We start from the raw sequence: 24,253 nt of genomic DNA, 5'->3' as shown, positions 1-24,253 counted from the left end.
GAGTAATATTGAAGGAAAACTTGTAAATGTCATTATTTTGTCTATAATATCGCTGTGGCGCCTTTGCATGAGGAAAGATTAATAGTTTAAATTAAACTGCAGGAGAAGTAGCATAAAATAAGAATAAGATGGGTTGAGCTGTCTGGAATGGAGTTTCACGATGCAGGTAGGATCGCACCAATCACACGGTTTGTTTGTATCTCGCTTCGGCCAATCACCATCCATTATCCAGTGCACACATTTTAACATGATTTTCTCGTGTGGTAGGTATAATTTGAGTCCAATATATATTTGTTTTGCATTTGGAGGACTAAATAACTATGAATATGTCATAGTGATGTTACAACAGTTTAACTGTGTCAAACTCCGTCGTTGTGGAAATGCTAATTTATGATTCGTTATGGTTTTAAGCAGTACCGTGTCTGGAAATACGAAATTTTACAGTGCCCTTGAGTTGTGATATTTTCACTTTAATGTTTGCTTTCCTCAAAGTATAAACTTGGTTTGCAATTGAAATTAGACGATTTATCAGGTGTATTATTTTACTACTATAGTGGTTTATGTTCGTTTTGTAAGTACAAGTACTGTGGTAAATTTGTTCAAGTTGCCATTACATCCCCCAGGTTGTGCTGTATATTCTTCTGGACCAAACCTAACCAAACCAAACCTAACCTGCTGCAGCAGAATGCTTACCTTAGAGTTATCATACTATGCGTTTATCGCGGTAATATCCCTGAACTGCATATTGGCAACTTGTGAAATAATAACAGTACTGTAATATTTATTGTACTGTACATTAGTTAGTCTAACCATTTCCCATAGATATGATTTCCATGGTAATGATACCATGGCATTGTAAATGATGGGACTTTGGTTTTTCAGAATTGTGTCAATTTAGGATTTCTTTCTCACTTTACAGGATAGTAAATACTGACAGTGCCACATTGGTATTGCACAGCATGGTATACAATATGGAAAAAAATATGCAAATTCCAAAGACACAGACTTCATCAAAGTGGCCCACCTCGACTCCAGCAGAAAATTCTTGGCCTCGAACTGCATCCACAACCCCAGTCCAACTTCACACGCCCCGCACTCCAGTGCAGTCCTCTCGCACCAATGATTCACAGAAATCTACACCCCGAATTTTACCACACGCCACAACTCCACAGTCTGTGAAAACTGCATCTTCTCATGTCAGCCAGCCACCTTATTCATCAGGCTCCAGATTTGCCTCTAGTGCATCCAGGTTAGATGGATTACTTTTATTTCACCTTATAAGTTGCCCCTCTCCCCCTCTTTTTTTTTTTTTTCCCCCATTACTATAACATACCCACAGTACAATACTGTAGCTATGAGAAATTGGCTGCAGAGTTCAAGCTAATTCACCAGTTCCCCCTAGTTCATAGTACCGTAGCATTTGTATAGATAAAGTTGTGATACAGTATTTTGAAATACCGGTATCCTTGTATGTGGTGTGTGCCAGGAGTGTAATGCTGTATGATAGCGAACCTGAGCAGTAAAGGAAGAGGATATTCACAGGCTCAGTTGTACAGAAATGACAGTGGTTAGGTGGGTGTGCAGTGTGAGGCCTGGGGGAGGCAAGGTTTACGATGGAAGAGTTGAGAGGTAAGATGGGACTGGAGTGTTCAAACTTATCTAGTTCAGATACATGGGAGGTTGAGACTGACATTTCTTTTAGGGCTTCCATCTATCAATCAGTCTTGAAAGCGGTTTCAACAAAGACATCTTTCAGTGATACATCAATAAAATTACAAGTTTACAAAAAAATTTTCATATTTGTATTCATCCATCCATCCATCATCCAATCCTACATTGCCTCATGAGGAGCGTAGGAGCCCGGGGCTAAGCAGTTGGCCCTGACATTTAAGATGAGAGTGACATATTTGTATTACTTATATATAACCAAGGATTATAAGCTGTGTACATTATTTTTATATAAAATTTCAGTCACAAGCTTTTATCATAAATACTCATCTCTAACCTATATTTTATAGTCCTTCCAAAATATCAAGATCATTTGAGCGTTGTCCCTCATGGGAATTCCCCTACGTGCAACGTTGCCACAGTTTCTACTGGGCCAATTATCAGATTAGATACCGTACAAACTTCATGGGACAACCCTCACTCCCAGCTCACTACCTCTCTCTCTCTCTCTCTCTCTCTCTCTCTCTGCATATAAAATCAACATTATATGGAGATTCATTTTTATAGTCTATACGGTTTTATGAATTATTAAAATTTGAGGAAAAACCTCCCGACTGTCTGTCTGTCTGTCTGTCTGTCTGTCTGTCTGTCTCTCTCTCTCTCTCTCTCTCTATCTCTCTCTCTCTCTCTCTCTCTTTCTGCATATAAAATCGACATTTTATGGAGATTTATTTATGTAAAAAGTTTATAAGTTTTATGAATTATAGGTCCTCTGTTTGCCTTCTTTTCTATTTAAAAAAAAAAAAAAAAAAAAAAAAAAAAAAAAAAAAAACTTATTTACGCTGTAAATAAGTTCTTTTTCTCGACTGTGGAGCAGACGAGGGCGAGTAGTAGGGGTAGGAGCTTATCTTTTAATGGTGGTCAGAGAAAGTGACCTGCGATTGACACCTGACCTACCCTCACACTGACTCACCTACAAGCAGCGTGACACCGTTGGAAAACAACGTTGCCAAGTGTTGAGGTATTTATAAAAAGTCATTGTTATTATTAAAAACAATTGGCATTTTCTAAAACTATATAGCCTTAATAGAGAATTATATATACATGTACTGTAAATAAATTTCATTTAGAAGTAGTAAATAGCTGACGTGAGACAGAGAGGTGTGTTTTGGTACGGATTCGGCAGCGTCGCGCTAAGGGGAATTCCCGTGAGGGACAACGCCCAAACGATCTCGATATTTTGGAAGGACTATAGTTACTGGAATACCACTGATCTAATCTATCCTTGAAAGCACCAATAGTAGAGGCAGTGACTACCTCCTCAGGAAGGGAATTCCGGGCATTAACTACCCTTACACTGAAAGAATTTGCTCTGATTTGTGTTCTCCACTGACCTCTCATTTTTCAGCTTTCATGTGTTCAGTCTGGTATGGTACTGCCTCAGTATATTCAAAGAAAACATTATAGTCCAAGCTTTCTATCCCTTTCAGGATTTTATAAGTTTCTGTTAAATCTCCTTGGTGTCTTCTTTGCTCCAGTGTTATCAGCCCCAATCGTTCACATCGTTCTTCATACTCGAGGTCTTGTAGCTCAGGTACAACTTTGGTCATTCTTCACTGTCCTTTCTCTAATTCCTGAATGTCCTTTTTATAATAAGGTGACCAGCTATGCACTGCATACTGGTACACTAAATGAGGTCTTACTAAGGAAAAATACAAGGTTCTGCACATATCTAAAGCCATCTTAGGAAAATTTCCTCTAATAAGACCAACCATTCTGTTGCCTTTTGCTGACACCTTTGCTACATGTTGAGCTGGTTTATGATCTGATAACATTAACACTCCGAGGTCTTTTTCTGCATTAGTAGACTTGAGTTCTTCTCCATTTAATTCATAAACAAATTTAGGATTTCTATGCCCTACATGCAGAGTTACACATTTGCCAGCATTGAACTCTAACAACCATATTTTACTCCACTCATGAAGGCTACCCAAGTCTCTTTACATAGCCTGAATATCCTCGAAAGTATTTATCTCATTGAAAATCTTGGCATCATCAGCAAACAGAAGTGATGGGCACTGTAACTCCTGAACTAAATCATTTATAAAAATCAAAAACAAAACCGGACCAAGTCCGGATCCCTGGGGTACACCTGAAGTTACCTGCAACCTATCTTATCTAACACCTCTGATTTCCACAAACTGCAGTCTGGCTGATAGATTTCCTTTGATCTATTTCAAAAGCGTCCCTCCCACTCCATGGACCTCAAGTTTAGTCAGTAGTCTTGTATGAGGTACTGTATCAAATGCTTTCTACAATCTATATAATTAACGTCGACTGGTATTTGTTGATCCAATGCAGCTGCCAAAGATTCCATGTAGACCAAAGGTTAGTTACTGTACTTCTTTGTCTAAACCATGCTGTTTATCACTAATCAGATTACTTTCTTCCAGGTGGTTCATCAACTTTGACCTAATCATAATTTCACACAGTTTACATGTAACACAAGCCATTGATGCTGGTCTGTAATTTAATGGTTCTAATTTATCTTATTTCTTATAAACTGGACACACTGTTGCAGTTTTCCAGAGTACAGGTACCTCTCCTGTGCTAAATGATTTATTAATAATCATTGCAATAGGTATTTCCAACTCCTTGTGATATTCTGCTAACATTTTTGGATGAATACCATCGGGTCCCATCGCTTTATTCACATTTACCTCCATCAAAAGCTTCTCCACCATGTCAACAGTAACTGCAATATCATTAATCTTGGGACCATTATAAGCAATATCAAATTTAGGTATGTCTAGCTGGGACTCATTCACAAACACACTTTGAAATGCTTTATTAAAGTCACTTGCATTTTCAGAATCATACTCTGTCAATTGGTCATTACTGTTCTTCACTCAAAACACCTCTTTCAGACTTGTCTTGCGCCTTATATAGCTCCAAAAGTGTTTTGGGTTTTCCTTGATGTCTTCACACAGCCTCTTACCGAATGCATTTTTAGCTTGTTTTACAACACGCACAGTTTTATTTCTCTCTTGTCTATATTTCGTGGCTCTCATTCTTGTTTTTCTTGTTTTGAGCCTCTTCCATGCTTTATTCATAGTATTTATTTGAATCTTCACTTCTTTTGTTACCCACTTTGGTTTAGGCTAAGAAATGCTTTTCACCTTTGGGACAAATTCATCTATTAACTAAGTTATGTAATGCACGTGTGTGATAGGTGGGGGTGCTCACCATCCACTCACTTGATGTAGTACTGCTCTCGGGTGTCTGCCTTTTCCTCTCCTCCATCCTTCTTTCCTTCCATCCTCTTCTTTCTTTCCTTCATTCTTTCCTCGTCCTTCTGCCTGTGGGTGACTTTACACTCCCTTTTCTGTCTTTCCTTCATTCTTTGCCTCTTCTTTCTGCCTTTGGGTGACTCTACACTGAATGACAAACCAAATGGTTTCCTGTACACCAGGAAACCATTTACTGTGCTGGGTGGTAACAATATAACCAAATTTTGGTGCCTGGTGGTTTAGTGGGTAATTTTGGAGCTCCAGTCAGATTGAGCCGGTGAAGGTTTATATCCAGGGGATGGCTGGGGTTTATTGCTCACGTAATACAACTCAGGGATGAGTGAGGCTGGTCACTCTCATCTTAAATGTCAGGACCAACTTGCCTAGCTCCGGGCTCCTATGCTCCTCATGGGGCAACGTAGGATTGGATAATGAATGAATGAAAAAAAAGTTATGTAATGTATGTACCAACAATTCATTCATTTCATTTGCTGATTTTTCAACATATTTCTCATGCCAGTCCCTTTCCAACAGTTTCTTTTCTCATATTTTCATAATTTCCTATATGGAAACTAAATTTGAAAGTGTCACTATCACGTAACTGTACAACAGCTCTTTCTACAATATAATCAAAAGAAATTATTACTTGATGACTTTTTCCTAAAGGAGAACATAAATTAATATTTTCTACATCATTAATATTTCTAGAAAAAATGAGATCAAGCCTGGAGGAATTATCACAGTCTGTATTGTGAATTCAACCAGGAACATGTTGATACAAGAAGCAGTCATTTATAGTGTCCAAAAATTTACATGCATCAGTTATATGTTGACCATCACATAATACAGTATTTGACTCCCAGCTCACTTCATTATAATTAAAGTCACCACAAATTTGTACTTGTACCTCCCTGTCGTATGCATAATCTAATTAAATCACAAAGGAGGTCATTCACTTCTCTTGAAGATGCTGGAGGCTGGTATGTTGTACCAGTCAACACCATCTTACCTTGAAGTATCACCTCGCACCACGTTGCTTCATCATAAGAATGGTCATTTAAAAACTTAACACCTATATTGGATAACATTACATTACTGTATTTCTTATTTGTATAACCACTCTTCCAGCAGGTGCATTTTGGACTGTCCTGTCTTTGCGATACACCTCATACTGGTCTGTATCAAACATCTCTGTGGAATTTATCTGATCATAAAGTTTGGTTTCAGTTTAACAAACAATAGAAGAGTTTAAACTATTTACAAGAGACTGAAATTCTATAACCATATTTACAATTCCATCAACATTTGGATAAATACATCTCAGCTTGGTAGTTTCAGCAGTTGTGATGTGAGAATCAGTTAAAAATGTTGGCTCTGTCCAGTTGGATTAATCTTGATTTTTACAACTCTCATCATGAATTATCCACTTGAAATCCACCACATTCTCCATGTATTGGTGTTGTGATGAGAGAGGTAGACTGAGATGGTCTGGGCATGTGGAGAGGTTGGGGGATGATAATTGGGTGAAGTAAGTGAGAAACATTAATGTTAGGGATAGGATTTAGAGAGGTGGACCAAAAAAGACCTGGGACAAGGCCATTGAGTGTCACCTCAGGGATAAGGGACTGAGCAGGAAAGCTACCAGAGACTGAGCAGCATGGAGAACCGCCATTAGGTGACCAAGGCTAATGCATTTAAGCATGTTGGAACTCCTGAAAATGAAACTAAACAATCCTTGACTTATTACCATATGAGGGCTGCCTGTACTGTACTTTAATATACCAGTACAGTTGCTAGACAAATTGCAGTACAGATCAGAAGGGTTGAAAGGTCTCATTTCATTAGTTTGAAACTGCAGAAGTGTAAATTAATTACTGACCCTGACTACAGCCAAACTTATTTCCTTTCAAGTTGGACTGATAAGCCAGTGATATAATGGAGTTATATCAGAGGATAGGATTAAATTTGGTTATTACTCACAGATGTCCTTCTGGAAGAGACTTATGCCTGTGACTCCAGCTTTGTAACCTCAGCACTACTAAGACATTGGCTGTGCCTGGTGGTTATATGTGCCCTATACTATAATTGAATTTTTGCTCCTGGCCCGTCCACAGTTTATCAAGACAAGATTCAAATGTCACCAGAGTTTCAGCATTCACCGGCCACTCAGGCAACTCATTCCAGTTGTTTACAATTCTGTTCGAGAAAGAATACTTCCTGAGGTTTAGTTTTGTTCTTGACTTGAAAATTTTCTTTAAATTACTCTGAGTTATTTCATCCTTTCATTTGGAAGATCCCCTCCATACAATCTTGATCGTACTTCCAGTTGATGATCTTATATGCCTCAGTCTGATTGCCATGAGATCTTCTGTAGGCCAGGGTGGGTAAGTTTAATTTCCTGAGCCTTTCTTCGTAGGACAGGTCCTTTAGTTGGGGAACCAGCTTCATTGCTCAACGTTGTACATTTTCTAATCATCTGATGCATTTTCTAATGCATTACTGATATCCATTTTGACTACTTAGGTATGAAATTAAAATTACTCCATTTTGTTTCATTTCATTTATAAAGGCTCCAACATGTTTACATGTGTCAGCCTCAGTCACTTAACGGCGGCTCCCCATGCTGCTCGATCACTGGCAGCCTCCCTGTTCAGTCCCTTATCCCTGAGGTCGTATTGTATGACCTTATCTCGACTTTTTTGGTCTGCCTTCAGCAGCTTTACCATTAACATTTATGTCTCTCACCCACAACACCTAGTTTTCATCTTCCACCCTTTCCACATGGTCATCCATCTCAGCAAACCGTTTCTCATCACATCAGTAATATATTCCTATTCAAGTCCTGTCCATCCTCACAACTCTTCACTTGCAATCCCAACCCCTCCTTCCCCCAGCCTGTTATTCAAGGATGCAATACACATCCATTTGTTTTGTGCAAGACATTGATTATTTTCCTTGTTTATTGGAGATTCTCTTAGACATACAAGCATTTAATTTCTTACTGATAGCTTTTTGTGTACAGTTTTGTGGTGTAATGCATGTATTATCCTTCAGCAGTTTGTGCTGCTGGTAGCTATGATGTACAGGTACTAGTATGTTATGTTCAGCATAGTGTATTAATGTAGCACCATATTTTTAACTTTACAGACAGAGCAATACACCCTTTACCAGGAAAGTCAAACAAGATTATGATCCTCAAAAAGCAGACAGTGGTCTGGCTCGCCTTGGACTTAATCGAACCAGGAGCGCGAAAGATTTGGATGAAGGAAAGAGGGATGAAGATAGAAAAATGAAGACAAATATGAACAGAATACTGTCATCCACATCCCTCAATGTCCCTACACCACACAAGTCAGGGTAGGGAAAAGGGTTGGTCTGTTTTCTTAGTCTGTGTATGGAAATTTGATTATGCTTACAAGAACAGGTTCTTAAGGGCTTTTGGAAGTTTGATTTCTGGGTTGTTGATGTTGTTGATCAACCCCAGTCTGTCTAGCTGAACAGATCCATCAATTGCAGGCAAGCAACTGTCCCTGCAGGGCATCCCGTGCAGTGAACCAATGTTCCCTTGTGACTGACAGCCCCTTGCAAAAGTGAGGCATGGTGGAAAGTGTTGAGGTTTGGATCCTGAGTGGACATCACATTTGTGACTTCCACCCAGTTAACAGGGGCAGTATAGCAGGCTGTACTCCACCCTGTAATTTAGTTAAATGGTTACCTTCCAGTTTTGTAAATGGTTTTCTTGCAGGAAATCATTAGGCTAGTCACTCAGTGTAGAGGTACCTGAAGTAGAAAGAAAAGTAGAAAAAAGTGACAGGAAGGAATAGGAAAAGTAGGAAGAGAGAAGGGCAGATGCAGAGATAGTGTGAGAAAGAAGAAGGAAGAAGTGGGCAGCACAACGACAAGTGAGTGGATGATAATTGCCATCACCTGCCATCTGATTTCTGAAAAATCATCACTTGCCGCCACTCATGACCATTGATAAAGAAATTTGAGTCTGGTAGGAAGAATTTAGCACATTTTTCCGATTAAGTCGGGATACTAGTGTCTTTGTAGTTGTAGATTTAGTAAAGTAGCATGGAAGGCGAGTGTAAGATTAGTTACTACGGTACTTTCATATTTTCTTTATAGTTAACCCCTGTAGTTAAGTGATATCTTTTTTTACATTAGCTATTCATGGTATCTCCAGATGGTTTTATTAATCTTAGGATAATTGTTCAATTTGAAAGAGTAAGATATAGCCTTCACAGCAAGAGTTAAATTGTCTTGTCTAGTGGTAGCAAGAATAAAATATGCACATCGTCTGATCAAAGGGGTTGAATGGATGGGCGTGAAAGTCTAGCAACTTCTTTCTCATGAATTAGCATAGGGAGCGTATAATGAGTGGATGAGAAACGGGCGTGGAAGAAGTTGAGAGACGGGAGAGAGAGTTATACGTAGAGAGGAAGAGAGAGGTGAAAAGATTTAGTAAGAGAGAGTAAGAAAAGAGTGGTTGTGGAATTTGGAAGGAATTTGAGTATAAAGTGGAGGGAATGTAAGAAAATGTTTTCGAAAGAGGTAATGAGAGTTAGACAGGGTGGCAGTGAAGTTAGCCGGGGAGTGAAAGATAAAAATGGTAGATTACTTGTGGAGAAGGGAGAAAAAGTGAGCAGATGGAGAGAACACTTTAAGGAGTTGCCTAACGTAGGGAATGAAAGTAACGTGAGTATAAGTGGCTGGGGATGAAGGAGGGATGTGCGAAGAGAGGAAGAAATCAGTAGGATGGAAATTGTGGAAGCAATGAAGAAAGTCAAAATGGGGAAAGTCCCAGGAATTGATGGAGTGTGTGGTGAATGCTGAAGCATGGGGGAGAGATAGTAGTAGAATGGATGTGGAAGATGCGCAGATTGGCCTGGGAGGAAGGTAGAGTCCCGGAGGATTGGAAGTCAGGTATAATTATTCCCTTGTACAAAGGAAAAGGGCAAAAAGAAGTGTGTGGTGATCATAGGGGCAATTGTCTTCTTAGTGTAATAGGAAAAGTATATGGTAGGATACTTTTTGACAGAGTTAGGGAAATAACAGAGGAATTAGTTGGAGAAGAACAGGGAGGTTTTAGGAAAGGAAGAGGTTGTGTAGATCAGATATTCATTCTTAGATCTTTGGTGGAAAAGTTTCTAGAGAAGGGAAAGAAGTTGTATGTGGCCCTCTTGGATTTGGAGAAAGCATATGACAGGGTGGATAGACAAGGATTGTGAAAAGTATTAAGAATATATGGAGTAGATGGGAAGTTGGTGAAGGCTGTGAATAGTATGTATGAGGGTGCTAAGGCTGCAGTGTGTGTGGATAGTGAACTGAGTGAATTTTCCCATTTGAAGGTTGGATTGAAACAGGGATGTGTCATGTCTCCATAGTTGTTCAATCTGTATATGGATGGGGTTATAAAAGAGATACAATGTAGGGCAGTGGATGTTGGAGTGGCCCTAGTGAGAGAGGGCTGTGTTTGGAAACTCCCTGTACTGTTGTTTGCAGATGCTACTGTGTTGTTAAGTGAAGACGAAGGGGAGCTGCAAGGCTTGGTGGATGAGTTTGAGAGTGTGTACGAAATGGAATTTAACGGTGAATGTAGGGAAGAGTAAAGTTATGGTCTTTATGAGAGGTGAAGTCAGTGAATGTACTGTGAGGTTGGATGAGGAGGAAATGGAAAATGTGAGTGTGTTTAAGTATTTGGATAGTGTGATGAGTAAGTGTGGAAGTTTAGAGGGTGAAGTGCTTGAAAGGGTACAACAAGGAAGAAAGGTTGCTGGTTCCTTGAAAGCAGTGATAAGAAAGAGGGAAGTGACCATGGAAGTGAAAAAGTTATTACATGATAGTATTGTGATACCAACTTTAACGTATGGAAATGATGCTTGGACCATGTTGGAGGGACAGAAGTCAAGAGTGAGAGCAGTGGAAATGAGGTATTTGAGATGAGCCTTTGGAGTCATATGGAGAGACAGACTGACAAATGAGGATGTGAAGGAACATTGTGGCGTGGATGTGGATGTAATAGGAAGCGTTATGAGGAACACGCTGAGGTGGTTTGGCCATGTGGAGAGGATGGAAAGTGAGAGACTAATGAGGAGAGTGTATGTGAGTGAGGTGGAGGGGGGGAGAGGGAGGCCAAAGATGAGATGGAGGGATGGAGTGGAGACGTATATGAGTGAGGGGGATGTGAGCTGGGAGCAGGACAGTGAAATGGAGAGGGAGGGGGAGGCCAAAGATGAGATGGAGTGGAGACGTATATGAGTGAGGGGGATGTGAGCTGGGAGCAGGACAGTGAAATGGCGAGGGACAGGGCGACATGGAGGCGATTTGTTTGTGGCCACCCCTTATGGGATTAAGGCATCTGGCAGTAGATAGATAGATAGATGTACAGTGTAAATCTCTTTTCACATAACTGTTGATGTAAGCAGTCTTAGCTTGATTGATGCACTATGGGAAAAATGGAATTAGGATTCTCTTCCCAGATTCATATCCGGAGAGAAATCAGAGGGCCATTCTCTTGATATCCCCACCTGGTTTGAATGATGAACACAAGGTTAGTGATTGTGATGGTTAAAGCTTTCTGTGTGAGTGAAAATGCAGATGCAGCATGATGATTAATGATCCTTCAAGATAATTGGATGTCCGATGTATGAAGGTACCATATACTGAGGGAATCAGGAAACTGGTAGTTTTAGTACTATAGCTTAATGATGTACATTATATTATTTGCCCACCAATATGATAAACTTTACAGCTTACTGTATTGTAGTACTCTGAATTTATATATTCGACTTGATAACTCCAGTGTTTTTTATTTTTTAAACAGAGTAATTCAGAAGCGATTGTCTGAGGATAATAAGGCCGTAACTCCACATAGATCCTCACTGGGAAGAAGTGGTGTTGGCTCATCTAAGCGATCTCTGGGGTCTGCCACACCCACACCGCAGCGGGCCAGCACACATAATCAGAGGCAGTCTGGCCACTCCTATGCTCCTGTGGTATGATGAGTTGCATCTTTTCACAAATTTATAAGTTTTGCTGTCCCCTTTCATCTGTCATTTCTTTATTCAGTATGTTTATTGCAGCTGTCTCCATGATAAGGGGAAGGGGAAAAAGTAAGAGGGTACCGGACATTTACGCCCGTAGTCTTAAAACTGAAGGCAGGGGTTACCCATTTTGCACCATGTTCATAGTGGAAGCTCACACCATCAACGTAAGTGGTAATCTTGAAAGCGTGTGAGTGCACCTCTTCATGTGGGTAGGCGTGGCAAACAGTTGGTAACTGATTAATTTTAATATTTAAAATCTTAAAATAAAAAAAAGCATATGGCAGTTTCTAAGATTGACATACAATATAATCCCTTAATGTTAGCAGTTCTTACCTCTTTATTAATAAAGACTGGCATTTGGTCTTGAATACTCCATGTAAGAGTATGCAAACAGGCTTTGGAGAATTCATACCGTAGGAAAAATTCGGTGTCAGACATAGCTTCAAAGGTGTTCATGCAATCATTAATAACTGTGGAAATACACCATGGCTGGTCATACTAATTTTGACCACATTTCTGCTCCAAATGCTTGTTTTGCCATTTTTCCCATCCAGAATCCCAAAATCCCACCAGTCCCCCAAGATACTTGGGAGGGGGGTTAATTTGAAAACCAATCACGACCATCGAAAATAAAGGTCAAATTCGTTCAAATCACACCAAAATACACCAGAAAAATATAGGCTGTTGCCAAGCCAAAACAAAATAGTGCTGACTTGTATAAGTTTACCGAATGCAAACATGAGACTTCATAATTCAAACTAATTGGCTGTGCACAATTCATCTGTTTAGGTAGAACTTGGCCATTCTTTACTGTAAGAATCATTTCATGAACCAATCAAAGTAATTATAAAAGTATCATGCATCATATATGATAAACAGCTTAATAGAAATAGTGAAAAATGAAATGGAAGTGGATAAAGTATCTCATCCTTGTTTTCATCTCATCATAATTTAACCATCTCTGAAGAAACGTTGAAGTCTTTTAAAATGATAAAAATATTAAAGGCTGATTTTTTTTTTTTTTACACCATGTTTTTATCATTAAATTAAAATCCCATCACACACCATAGGGTCCTTCAATTTCTACATTGTTTTCTTTGCACAAGGCTACTATAATATGACGAAGGGGCATGTGAAGGGGTGCTGTGACTCTCCCCGTGGATTCCAGTACTGTGCTGTGGTAATCCTCTCCCGTTCACTGGGGAACGCCCTCCTTTTTGTGCTTTAATATTACAAAGAGATACGGATAGGGCAAGGTGAACATCTGCCCACAGTTTTAGGCTACGGCAAATAGTCCCATAATTCTGTATTGCAACATGTATGTAGTGACCTCATCACCCAACTAAAGTCATGAAAGCACCTCCATTACTACTTTTGTACAAAGAATGTACTTAGGATTTCCATTTCCTCTGATGTGTAGCAAGTATCCTCATGTCATGGTCCTTTTCAGTGGTATATAATGGTGTTTTTCATGGAAAGTAGATTGACACAAGAAAGGAAAGTAGCTGGTGATATGAAGGCCTTGATAAGAAGCAGGCTCGAGTTTTGCAGCTGGACGAGGCTTACATGAGGGAGTGTTAATGCCAGCTTTAACATATGGATGTGAGACTATGGTGTTGCATGAAAATGAAAAGTCAAGAGTGAGAGAAGTGGAGATGGGACTGCTGAGGAATGTATGGGGAGTACAGAGTGGATGGGATACGAAATAATGTGATTCGTGAAAGATGTGGAGTGAGGAAGTATGTGGGCACCAGAATCGAAGAGAGTGTTCTGAGAGGGTATCGTCATGTGGAGAGAATGGATAACAATAGAGTGGTGAAAAAGGTATATTTGAGTGAATTTGAAGGAGGGAGGAGGTAAGGTAGGCCAAGGAGAAGGTGCAGGGATATGGTGGATGGGTGTGTGAGGAAGGGAGGTATGGAAGTCAGTGAGGCCAGGGGACTGACAAGAGATTGGGCTGGCTTGATGAATGTTGCGGGAAGAAGTGCATGATCAGGGATTTGGCATACCTTTTTAACGTGACAGAGTTTGGATTGACTCAATCGGATACATTTATGTGAAGCTACAGAATGTGTTTAAAGTTTTTAGCATATCAGATAGAGCCAGGATTCCAGGGGCTTGAATGATTAGTGAATGGAAGTGTGGCCCATTGGATTGGGCAGACTTGGGTTGTCTGGACGTTGCTACTCCTCGCCCTACCCTTGGGTGGGAAAGGAGGTCCTTATGATGATGATGATGATGATTTTCTAGTGATGTTTAAATATTCAGCAACATAAGTAGTCAGTACTGTTACTGGACAGAGTGATATTCAATCATTCCTTCATTCCAACCATTGTGCTGCGCTATTGTGATTCTTTGTACATTGCTTTACTTTTAATGTTAAGAACCAATAAGAAGAGGGTTGGATGTATTGTCTCTCCAATAGGGTGGCTCAGTTTATGTAACCCCGGATGTAATAGCATCATCACCAAATGGATTCTCCAATAGTCCACGGGCAGATTATCAACATGGAAAAGCAGAATCAACTAAGGTGTCCGTTGGAGTTAGAGTTCGTCCTTTTAGTTCCAGGTAATTTTTATGTAGTTGTATCTTTGTCGTATCATATTTTCCTTGGCTTTTTAGTGACTTTGGTTTTAACTCCATCAGTGTTTTATTGTAATACTGCCAGTAAATTTGCTCACTTTAGGCAAGACCTCACTGGCTGAAGAGTTTAGTAATATCTTTTAGGCTTTATAATAGCATGAATAACCTGAAAACTTGTGGACTGCGATAACATGGCATTGGCCCCTAAACTCTGCAGAGTAGCTAATGTAGATTATGAGTAAATTATCTGTTGTCTTAGTTATACACTATGTAGTACCTATATTGTACTTCTCGCTGTCTGGACTAGATTCTGTAAAAAGTGTCTGTATGATAACAGAATTGATTTTATTTTTCAGGGAAGAGTCATCATCAGATATAAAAAGTATCGTTGATGTCCAGGGCAACAGTGTCAGAGTAACAAGTGAGAATGGCACCACACACTCCTTTTCCTTTGACCATTGCTTCTGGTCTTGTGAGGAGAGTCACCCCCACTTTGCTTCCCAAAGTTATGTTCACAATCTTCTGGCACGTCCCTTATTGGAGAAGGCATATGAGGGTTACAACACTTGCCTCTTTGCCTATGGACAGACGGGATCTGGCAAGAGTTATACGTAAGAACCTCTTTTTTTTTTTACTAGCTCTGGTTATTTTTTTATTTTATTTATTTTTTTATTTATTTTATTTTTATATGCTCCACCCATATATAAAGGTAGTACCTTAAGCATGTAATGATCTACTAACAGCAAGTCTTTCTGATAACTTTTTTTTTCCAGCCTACAATAATTTTCAGAAAAGTTGCCTATGGTTTTAAATTTTTATTGTTACCTACATGGCTGATTTGCCAGTTTCCCCTCAGTTTACAGGAAAACAGTTGCATAAAAAGAAGCTTATACCAGTATAGTATTTTAGAGTACGGTAGGTCTCAGTCTTGTAAAGAGGAATGCCTGTGTGCCATGACACCAGTGTGCCATGACAGAAAATGACTCTCTTAAAATACTCAGGATGTTGGGTGAGGACTGCTTGGAAGAGATGGAATCAGGGATGGCTGCCTCTGCTGGGATCATCCCACGATTCTGCCAGGAACTCTTTGACAAAGTGCAGAAGTTACATGCACAGAATGGGCCCAACAACCAGGTCTGTTTAATTCCTTTAGGACTGTCACATTGTTTTATTAATTTATACTGCCAGGTAGTGAGTCATCAATATACAAAAGGGATAGGGACCATAAAAAACATACGTAATCTGAAATTTCGTATATTGGAACGATTTCCCCCATTGAAATGTATATAGAAATGGGAGGATGCATCCCAGGACCCCCTCAGACCCCCCACCTAAACTTTACCTCTCCTATTTTGCAGTAAGTAATACCTGTAGAAGTTTTTGTGGTAGGTGGGGGCGTTCACCATCCACTCACTTGATGTAGTGCTGCTCTCGGGTGTCTGCCCTTTCCTCTCCTCCATCCTTCTTTCCATCCATCCTCTTCTGTCTTTCTTTCCTTCATTCTTTCCTCTTTCTTCTGCCTGCGGGTGACTTTACACTCCCTCTTGTGTCTTTCTTTCTTTCATTCTTTCCTCTTCCTTCTGCCTGTGGGTGACTCTACACTGAGTGACAAGCCAAATAGTTTCCTGTACATCAGGAAACCATTTACTATGCTGGGTGGTAACCCTATAACCAAATTTTGGTTCCTGGTGGTTTAGTGGGTAGTAAAGGTGCTCCAGTCGCATTGAGCCGGTGAAGGTTTATATCCAAGCGATGGTTGAGGTTTATTGCTCACGTAATGCCACTCAGGGATGAGTGAGGCTGGTCACTCTCATCTTAAATGCCAGGACCAACTTTCCTAGCCTCGGGCTCCTACGCTCCCCATGGAGCAAAGTAGGATTGGATGGTGGATGGATGGATGTAAGTAATACCTGTAGATGTAGAGAACGAGGTGGCCATTTTCTTGTACATCTCCTTTTTCTTGGTCACAGTCCCAGTGGTGGAAGCTGCAGGGCCTGAAGCACGCTCAATCTCCGAAACTCCCTGCCCCTCCTTGTGGCGTCTTATAATTTCCAATTTCCTCTCCAGAGTTAGACTATGGTGCTGCTTCATCTCTGCAGCGGACTCCCCCGATGCTGGAGATGATGCAGGGCGCTTGAGAGGCATGTCTAAACAGTACGAAAAGGTGTAGAGCTGCAAAAATATCCTCATGTACAGCCAAGCTGCGAGGAGGGGTGTGCACTCAGTTCCGGGACAGTTCGCCGTGAAGTCAATTTGCCATCAAAACATGGACGATTCCCTGTCAGGATAATTTGCACCCAAGATGATTCCCCATCATTCTATAAATGTACTTAATAATGTTCATTCAGCAGCATAGGCTCTGGATATTATTTATAATTTGCACGTAGTCAATAATTAACTTGCTTCTGACTCACTGTAATCGGCTTTGAATTATAAACTGGTGTTTCCCATAGCTGTCTTCAGTAATTTTTATTGTAATTTTTGGATGCAGTCGGTTGAGATTGATTGATTAGCTGAGAATGTAGATGTAATTTGAAGATTATTCGTATAGTCTAATTTTAGAGTATGTCGATCGTTCACCTGAGGTTATTAGGCATTTATATAAATGCCAATTTCTCATATGTAGCCTTATGTTAAATTATGAAGTGAAACATTGTACGTCACCTGATTCACGTTTCAATAGTAATCCCTCTAATATCCGAACGCCCAATATCCGAACATCCCCACTAACCGGACATAATCATCCTGGGATCCAATATTCCCAAAATGGGCCAAAAACCACAAAAAATTAAAAAAAAACTGACTTTTTTTCCCTCCCGTGATTTGAAATTCCCGCCTGGCACCGAACAGCTGTTACACCATGGTCCCTTCACCCCTTCCTTCCTCCCCCACCCCCCTCCCCTGTCAGGGTTGCCATTTGGTATTTTTCATTACCAACTGTGGGCCAATTTGGTAATAAAAAATTTGTTTGGTAATGAATCAGAATAATGCATTACCAAATGGATTTTTCACATGTACGAGGGTACACAGGATGGAGATGGTGGATTGTTTGCGCTCTCTGATTAATCTGCTACCCTACATAGTGTGAAAATAATCAATATGGTGTTAATTATAAGGAGAGTGATTACATGTTTTTCCACTTGTATATATAATTAGTGAAGAATAAATGCTAGCTTTACGAATTTGGTAATGAAAAGTTAAATTTGGTAATGAAAGTTGAGCAGATTGGTAACGTGGCCATTGCGATCTGGCAAGTCTGTTACTCCGCCAACATCAACAGTCACAGTCTAACTCTGATCGAGAGCAGATGCTCATAGCAGTGCAAGCCACAGGTGCTTGTTTTTTGTGAATAAACAGTGAATAAACTGCAATACCTTGCCACTAGAACACACAGGAATTTACAGTGTTGTGCAGTGTTAAGAAATTAGAATTTAGAGTGCAGAGGATTAACTGTGGACTGCAAATTGGCGGTTCAAACCAGTCCAGGAGCAAGGGACTTGTAAGTACCCAGAATGTTTAATATTGTATAAACTCACCTCTAAAACCTCATTTTATGGTTCTTTTGCATTTATTTCAGTCTTTTATGTCCCTTATTGGTGTGATTTGGGTCTTAAATAGGTGCAATGCATGTCCAGAGGGAGTTGTATAGGTGTTTTTCTGAGTTAGGGTCCATAAGTACAAGTCCATAAGCTGGGGCCCAATATCCGGACAGGACCACTATCTGGACCTGCTTATGGCTCTATTACATTGGATATTGGAGGGATTACTGTACAGTAATCCCTCCAATATCCGATATAATAGAGCCAAAGACATGTCCGGCTAGTGATCTTGTCCGGATATTGGGCCTCAGCCTCCTGGACTTGTACTTATGGACCCTAACTCCGAAAAACACCTATACAACTCCCTCTGGACATGCATTGCACCTATTTAAGACCCAAATCACACCAATAAGGGACACAAAAGACTGAAATAAATGCAAAAGAACCATAAAATGAGGTTTTAGAGGTGAGTTTATACAATATTAAACATTCTGGGTACTTACAAGTCCCTGGCTCCTGGACTGGTTTGAACCGCCAATTTGCAGTCCACAGTTAATCCTCTGCACTCTAAATTCTAATTTCTTAACAATGCACAACACTATAAATTCCCGTGTGTTCTAGTGGCGAGGTATTGCAGTTTATTCACAAAAAACAAGCACCTGTGGCTTGCACTGCTATAAGCATCTGCTCTCGATTGGATTTAGACTGTGACTGTTGATGATGGCGGGGTAACAGTTGCCAGATCGCAACGGCCACATTACCAAACCCCTCAATTTTCATTACCATTTTTAATTTCCATTACCAAATTTGTAAAGCTAGCATCTATTCTTCACTAATTATATACACAAGTGGAAATACATGTAATCACTCTTCTTATAAGTAACAGCATGTTGATTATTATCACGCTAAATAGGCTACCAAATTAATCAGAGAGAGCAAACAATCCACCATCTCCATCCTGTGTATCCTCATACATGTGAAAAATCCATTTGGTAATGCATTATTCTGATTCATTACCAAACAAATTTTTTGTTACCAAATTGGCCCACACTTGGTAATGAAAAATACCAAATGGCAACCCTGACAGGGGAGGGGGGAGGGAGGAAGGAAGGGGTGAAGGGACCATGGTGTAACAGCTGTTCGGCGCCACGCGGCAATTTCAAATTACGGGTGGGAAAAAAGTCAGATTTTTTTCAAATTTTTTGCGGTTTTTGGCCCATTTTGGGAATATTGAATCCCGGGACGATTATGTCCGGTTAGTGGGGATGTTCGGATATTAGAGGGATTACTTATATATTTTTTCCGTTAATACCAGCTATTTGATGCCATATTTTACATTTATTATAAAGAGAATAAACCACCATCACCTTTATAACTCATATAAATCAAAATCTAATATGCTTGCTAAATAAACTGATATGTAAATAAATGACTGGGAATCAACCTGACGGCAAATTGTCCCGAAACTGTGGACTCAGCTGAGAAGCATGTGAAAAACTGTTTACCAGAGAGGGGTTAGTTCATTTCCTCGCCGTAAGCGAGTGCCCATTTTGAATTTTTCGTATTTCCTTTTGTATCACTTTTCGTATTGTTGAGACAGATACTTTCGTATTGTGAAATTTGTCCTATATTCATCGCTTTCGTAACATCAAAAATTCGTACTTCGGGTTTTCGTTTATCAAGGACTCACTGTACTGTACATCCAGACTTCAAAATTAAATGAAACTGAAATAGACAAACGACAAATTTTGTGTGCCATCACCCTTTGGCCCTTTTTTCATTTAGAAATAAACTTAGAGAGAGAGAGATATGGCAAGAACTTATTGCACTTCTTTCCAGCTACCTCAGTGCCATGTTGAAGTTGAGGTGAGCTACATTGAAATATACAATGAGCGAATATATGACCTGCTGGGTAGTGGCGGTGAACGTCGAGAAGCCCTGAGAGTGAGGGAGCATCCTGACACTGGACCATACGTGGAAGGGGTTGCATCTCACCTTGTATCATCATATCATAGCCTTAAAGTAAGTATTTTTACTCATAAACACTCTCATTTTTATTTTTAGCAACAGGTAACTTTACAGTTATGACATGATTCTTGTTGGCTACCATGCTGTGGGTATGTATATTAGAGGTTTTGTGTTTATATAGACAGCAGAGTAATTGCAGTAGCCATAGGGTATATTTAAGATTTCAGAACAAGGCGTTTCTCCTGTACTATTAGGTTGTAGATTCAGCTTGCTCTACACCAGTTTGAAAAAATGTATCTCCCTTGGTTTAGGACCCGGGAACCACTGATAGGAGTTGCATGCCCCCCACCCCTCTCCACCATCATTGAGCAGGTGCAGTTCTAACCCTGCACACCTCAAGACATGTGCAATCAACTTGTAGTAAAACAAACAAAAAGTACTTTGAGGAAGTTGGGAAAATAATTAGGTGTCTTGAAAAAAATGAATGCAAATTACTCTGAAAATAGAAAGTTATTTTGGAAAAAGGTGAGGAAATGTTGAAGTGACAGTGGAAACAAATGTGGAAGTGTGAAGGATGTAAGTGGTAGATTATTAATCAATGTGGATGAAGTAAGGACTAGATGGAAAGAATATTTTGGATGTCTGATGAATGAAAATGGAGAGAGCTAAGTGACTGTTAATGTAATTGGTTTTTGGGGTGTATACAGAGAGGGAATGCAGTGCCAGGAAACGTGACACTCGCAGAGGTGAAGAACGCTGTGAGGCGGCTGAAAAATGGGAACGCAGCTGGGGTTGATGAGGTGTATGCAGAGATGATTAAGTGTAGTGGGAGAGGGGAATGAAGTGCTTGTTGGAGATATGTAAGAATGCATGGATGAGTGAAACTGTACCAGCAGAGTGGAAAAAAGGCAGTGATTGTACCTCTGCACGAAAATAAAGGTGAGCGAAGTGAGTGGAAGAATTATCGTGGCATAAGTCTGTTGAGTGTCATAGGGAATGTATATGGAAGAATTATTATAGAGAAAGTAAGATATCACAAAGTCCTAGTGAGTGACAAACACGGTGTCTTTGGGAGTGGCAGAGGATGTGTGGATCAAATATTTACAGTGAGAGAGATAGTAGAGAATGCATGTGAGAAGGACCATAAGGTGTTTATGGCACGTATGGATCTGGAAATAGCATACAACAAAGCAGACAGAGAAGGATTGTGAAAGGTTTTGCTCATGTATGATGTAGATGGTAAGCTGCTAGGTGTCGTCAAGAGTTTTTATGATGGTAGTGAGGCATGTGTAATGGTAATTGGGTATCTAAGAGAGTGATTCACGATCAGTGTAGGCATGCGATAAGGTTGCATGATGTCCCTGTGGTTGTTCAATATACAGTATATATGGATGGGGTAATCGTAAAAAACATGAGTAATGGAGAGAGGGAGGGCGTTGGTAATGAATGGTGGCGGATGGAATATCTCAAATTTGTTGTATGCTGATGATGCAGTGCTACATGCAAATACTGGACAGGAGCTTGGTAGACTAGTATATAGTTTTGTAGATATCTGTGAGTGTCGTGTCATGAGAGTAAATGTAGAAAAGAGTAAAGTGATGGTTATTGAGGGAGATGGTTGCCCCCAGTGTGATGGTACAGTGAATGGAGAGAGACTGGCATTGGTGAGCGAGTTCAAATACCAGGGTACAGTGATAGAAAAGAGAGGAAAATGTGCAAAAGAAGTGGAAAGTAGAGTGACACAAGGAAGGAAAGTAGCTGGTGCTATAAAGGCCTTGATAAGAAACAGAGGCTTGGGTGTTGCAGCTGTGTGAGGCTTATGTGGAGTGTTAGTGCCAACTTTAACATAGGGATGTGAGACTATGGTGTGGCATGAAAATGAAAAGTCAGGAGTGAGAGCAGTGGAGATGGGACTGCTGAGGAAAGTATGTGGAGCAGAGAGAGTGAATAGGTTACAGAATGATGTGATATGTGAAAGATGCGGAGTGAGGAAGTCTGTGGACACCAGAATGAAAGAGAATGTGCTGCGATGGTTTGGTCATGTGGAGAGAATGCATGACAACAGAGTGGTGAAAAAGGTATACCTGAGTGAATCTGGAGGAGGGAGGAGGCGAGGTAGCCCAAGAAGAAGGTGGGGGGATATGGTGAATGATTGTGCGAGTAAGAGAGGTATGGAAGTTGATGAGACTGAGGGACTAACAAGAAACTGAATTGGCTGGATGAATTTTGTGCGGAGAAGCACATAGCCACAGATTTGGCACCCCTTTTTAATGTGACAGCAGTCAAATTGGGTCAGTCAGATAGGTATATGTGAAGCTACAGAACGTGATGATTCCCCCCCTCCCATCTGATGGAGCCAGGATTTTGAGGGCTTGAATGATGAGTGAATGGAAGCATGGCCCATTGAAATGGGCAAACTTTGGCTGTATGGATGGTGCCACTCTCACCCTGCCCAAGGGTGAGAAAGGAGGTCGGGGTGATTATGATGATGATGAAAAAGTTACAACCCATATTTTTCCTGGAGAAATCCTTGATGTATCTAACTTTTCTGAATGTTTTCGTCATTGTACTAAAGCTGTCCAAGTTATAATATTGGTACAGTACTGTGTGAGGCAGTCACATGATAATATTCTATTTTTTGCATAATATTCGTCCAAGTACTGTCATTTCTTTAATTTTTGTTAGTGGTAGGTGGGGGGGCTCACCATCCACTCACTCAATGACGTGCTGCTCTTGGATGCCTGTCTTTCCTCTCACCCTGCTTTTTTTCCTTCCCTCCTCTTCTGTCCTTCTTTCCTTCATTCTTTCCTCTTCCTTCTGTCTACAGGTAACTCTACACTGAGTGACAAGCCAAATGGTTTCCTGTACACCAGGAAACCATTTACAGTACTACACTGGGTGGTAACTGTATAACCTAATAATGGCGCCAGGTGGTTTAGTAGGTAATTAGAGCACTCCAATCAGATTGAGCTGGTTTAGGTTTGTATCTAAGGGGTGGTTGGTATTTATTGCTCACATAATTCTACTCAGGGATGAGTGAGGCTGCTCCCTCTGATCTTAAATGTCAAGACCAACTTGCATAGCCCCGGGCTGTAATTCTCCTCATGGGGCAACAGTGGATTAGATGATGATGATGATTTACCCACTGCTTCTGTAGAGATATCTGCTGCATTTCTCATCCATTGCCTTTGTGTATGTATATCCATGTTTACAATTTTTGAATGGAAGTTTATGAAATTTGAGAACTAATAGAGAAGATATTTGATGCAGGTCATCCATAACCATGTTAGAGGCTAACAATTGCCTCTTCCAGTCATGGCTGTTGCTGGGTAACAAAGAGCGGTCCATTGCTGCCACTGGCCTCAATGAAAAATCATCACGGTCACATGCTGTTTTCACCATCAAGCTCACCCAGATGCAGGTATTGTGTTGCATTTATGCTTCTAAATAGGAAGTCCGTGTAAGGTTTGTGCATCAGATCTACAACTCACAAAAAATTACCTTACCTTCTGCCCCACAGATCACAAAACTCACACTCACCTCATGCCCCTTTCTTTTGCAGCACAAGCAGTTCGTCAGCATAACTAAAGGTGTCTTGGAGCAATTGGATGAAGTAACTAGATGTCCATTGAGTTCATGCTTTAGGCCACAACAAGGGCAACTGGCGATACGTCTTTATATTTTTTAATCGAGAATTTGTGCCGAAGGTTGAATTAGGCTGAGTTGAATGAATGGAGAGCTTACTATGTTACAGATATGCATAAAGATTACAAGTGATATGAATTCCAGTTTGACTGGAACAGTCCAGGTGATTTCCATTTTAGTTTATTCATGTTATCTCCAGGTGATTAATTAGACTATATGTAGTACTGGAGGGATTGATAAAGGCTATAGCTTTCCTTTTCACATAAAAAAAAGTCACCCTGAACTGAATAAAATTTTCTGAAGATAGCAAGAATAAGCTAAAGAAGACATCACTGGATTCAGGGGGTTAAGTGAATGAAAAAACGTCCTATCTGAATGCTATACACGTTTTACTCTAACTTGGCCCAACTTTTCATCCCTTTGTAGCTTATTTCACATAGCTGAATAGTAGGAAAAGCAACAATATGACTCTACATCCTTTACATACACTTCTTTATGACTGGTGCCATAT

The 24,253-nt window shown here is 40.2% G+C and overlaps 1 protein-coding gene across 1 annotated transcript in view; it reads left to right on the top strand.

The window, feature by feature from the left end:
• Nucleotides 1-959: 959 nt before the first annotated feature.
• The window catches only part of LOC145413264 (uncharacterized), a 115,156-nt gene continuing 91,862 nt past the window's right edge, over nt 960-24,253 (top strand). The window contains exons 1-9 of the mRNA XM_080282992.1: nt 960-1,249; nt 7,073-7,180; nt 8,106-8,315; nt 11,785-11,956; nt 14,433-14,575; nt 14,947-15,201; nt 15,592-15,724; nt 19,969-20,151; nt 23,411-23,518. Coding sequence (XP_080139118.1) covers nt 960-1,249; nt 7,073-7,180; nt 8,106-8,315; nt 11,785-11,956; nt 14,433-14,575; nt 14,947-15,201; nt 15,592-15,724; nt 19,969-20,151; nt 23,411-23,518 — 1,602 coding nt within the window. The remainder of the gene's footprint in view (nt 1,250-7,072; nt 7,181-8,105; nt 8,316-11,784; nt 11,957-14,432; nt 14,576-14,946; nt 15,202-15,591; nt 15,725-19,968; nt 20,152-23,410; nt 23,519-24,253) is intronic.

Source organism: Coenobita brevimanus, chromosome 95 (assembly GCF_032717465.1).
Source record: "Coenobita brevimanus isolate Jiangsu-jjx chromosome 95, ASM3271746v2, whole genome shotgun sequence".
In the NCBI taxonomy this organism is placed as follows: Eukaryota; Metazoa; Arthropoda; class Malacostraca; order Decapoda; family Coenobitidae; genus Coenobita; species Coenobita brevimanus.
This window is presented reverse-complemented; position numbering and strand designations above follow the sequence as displayed.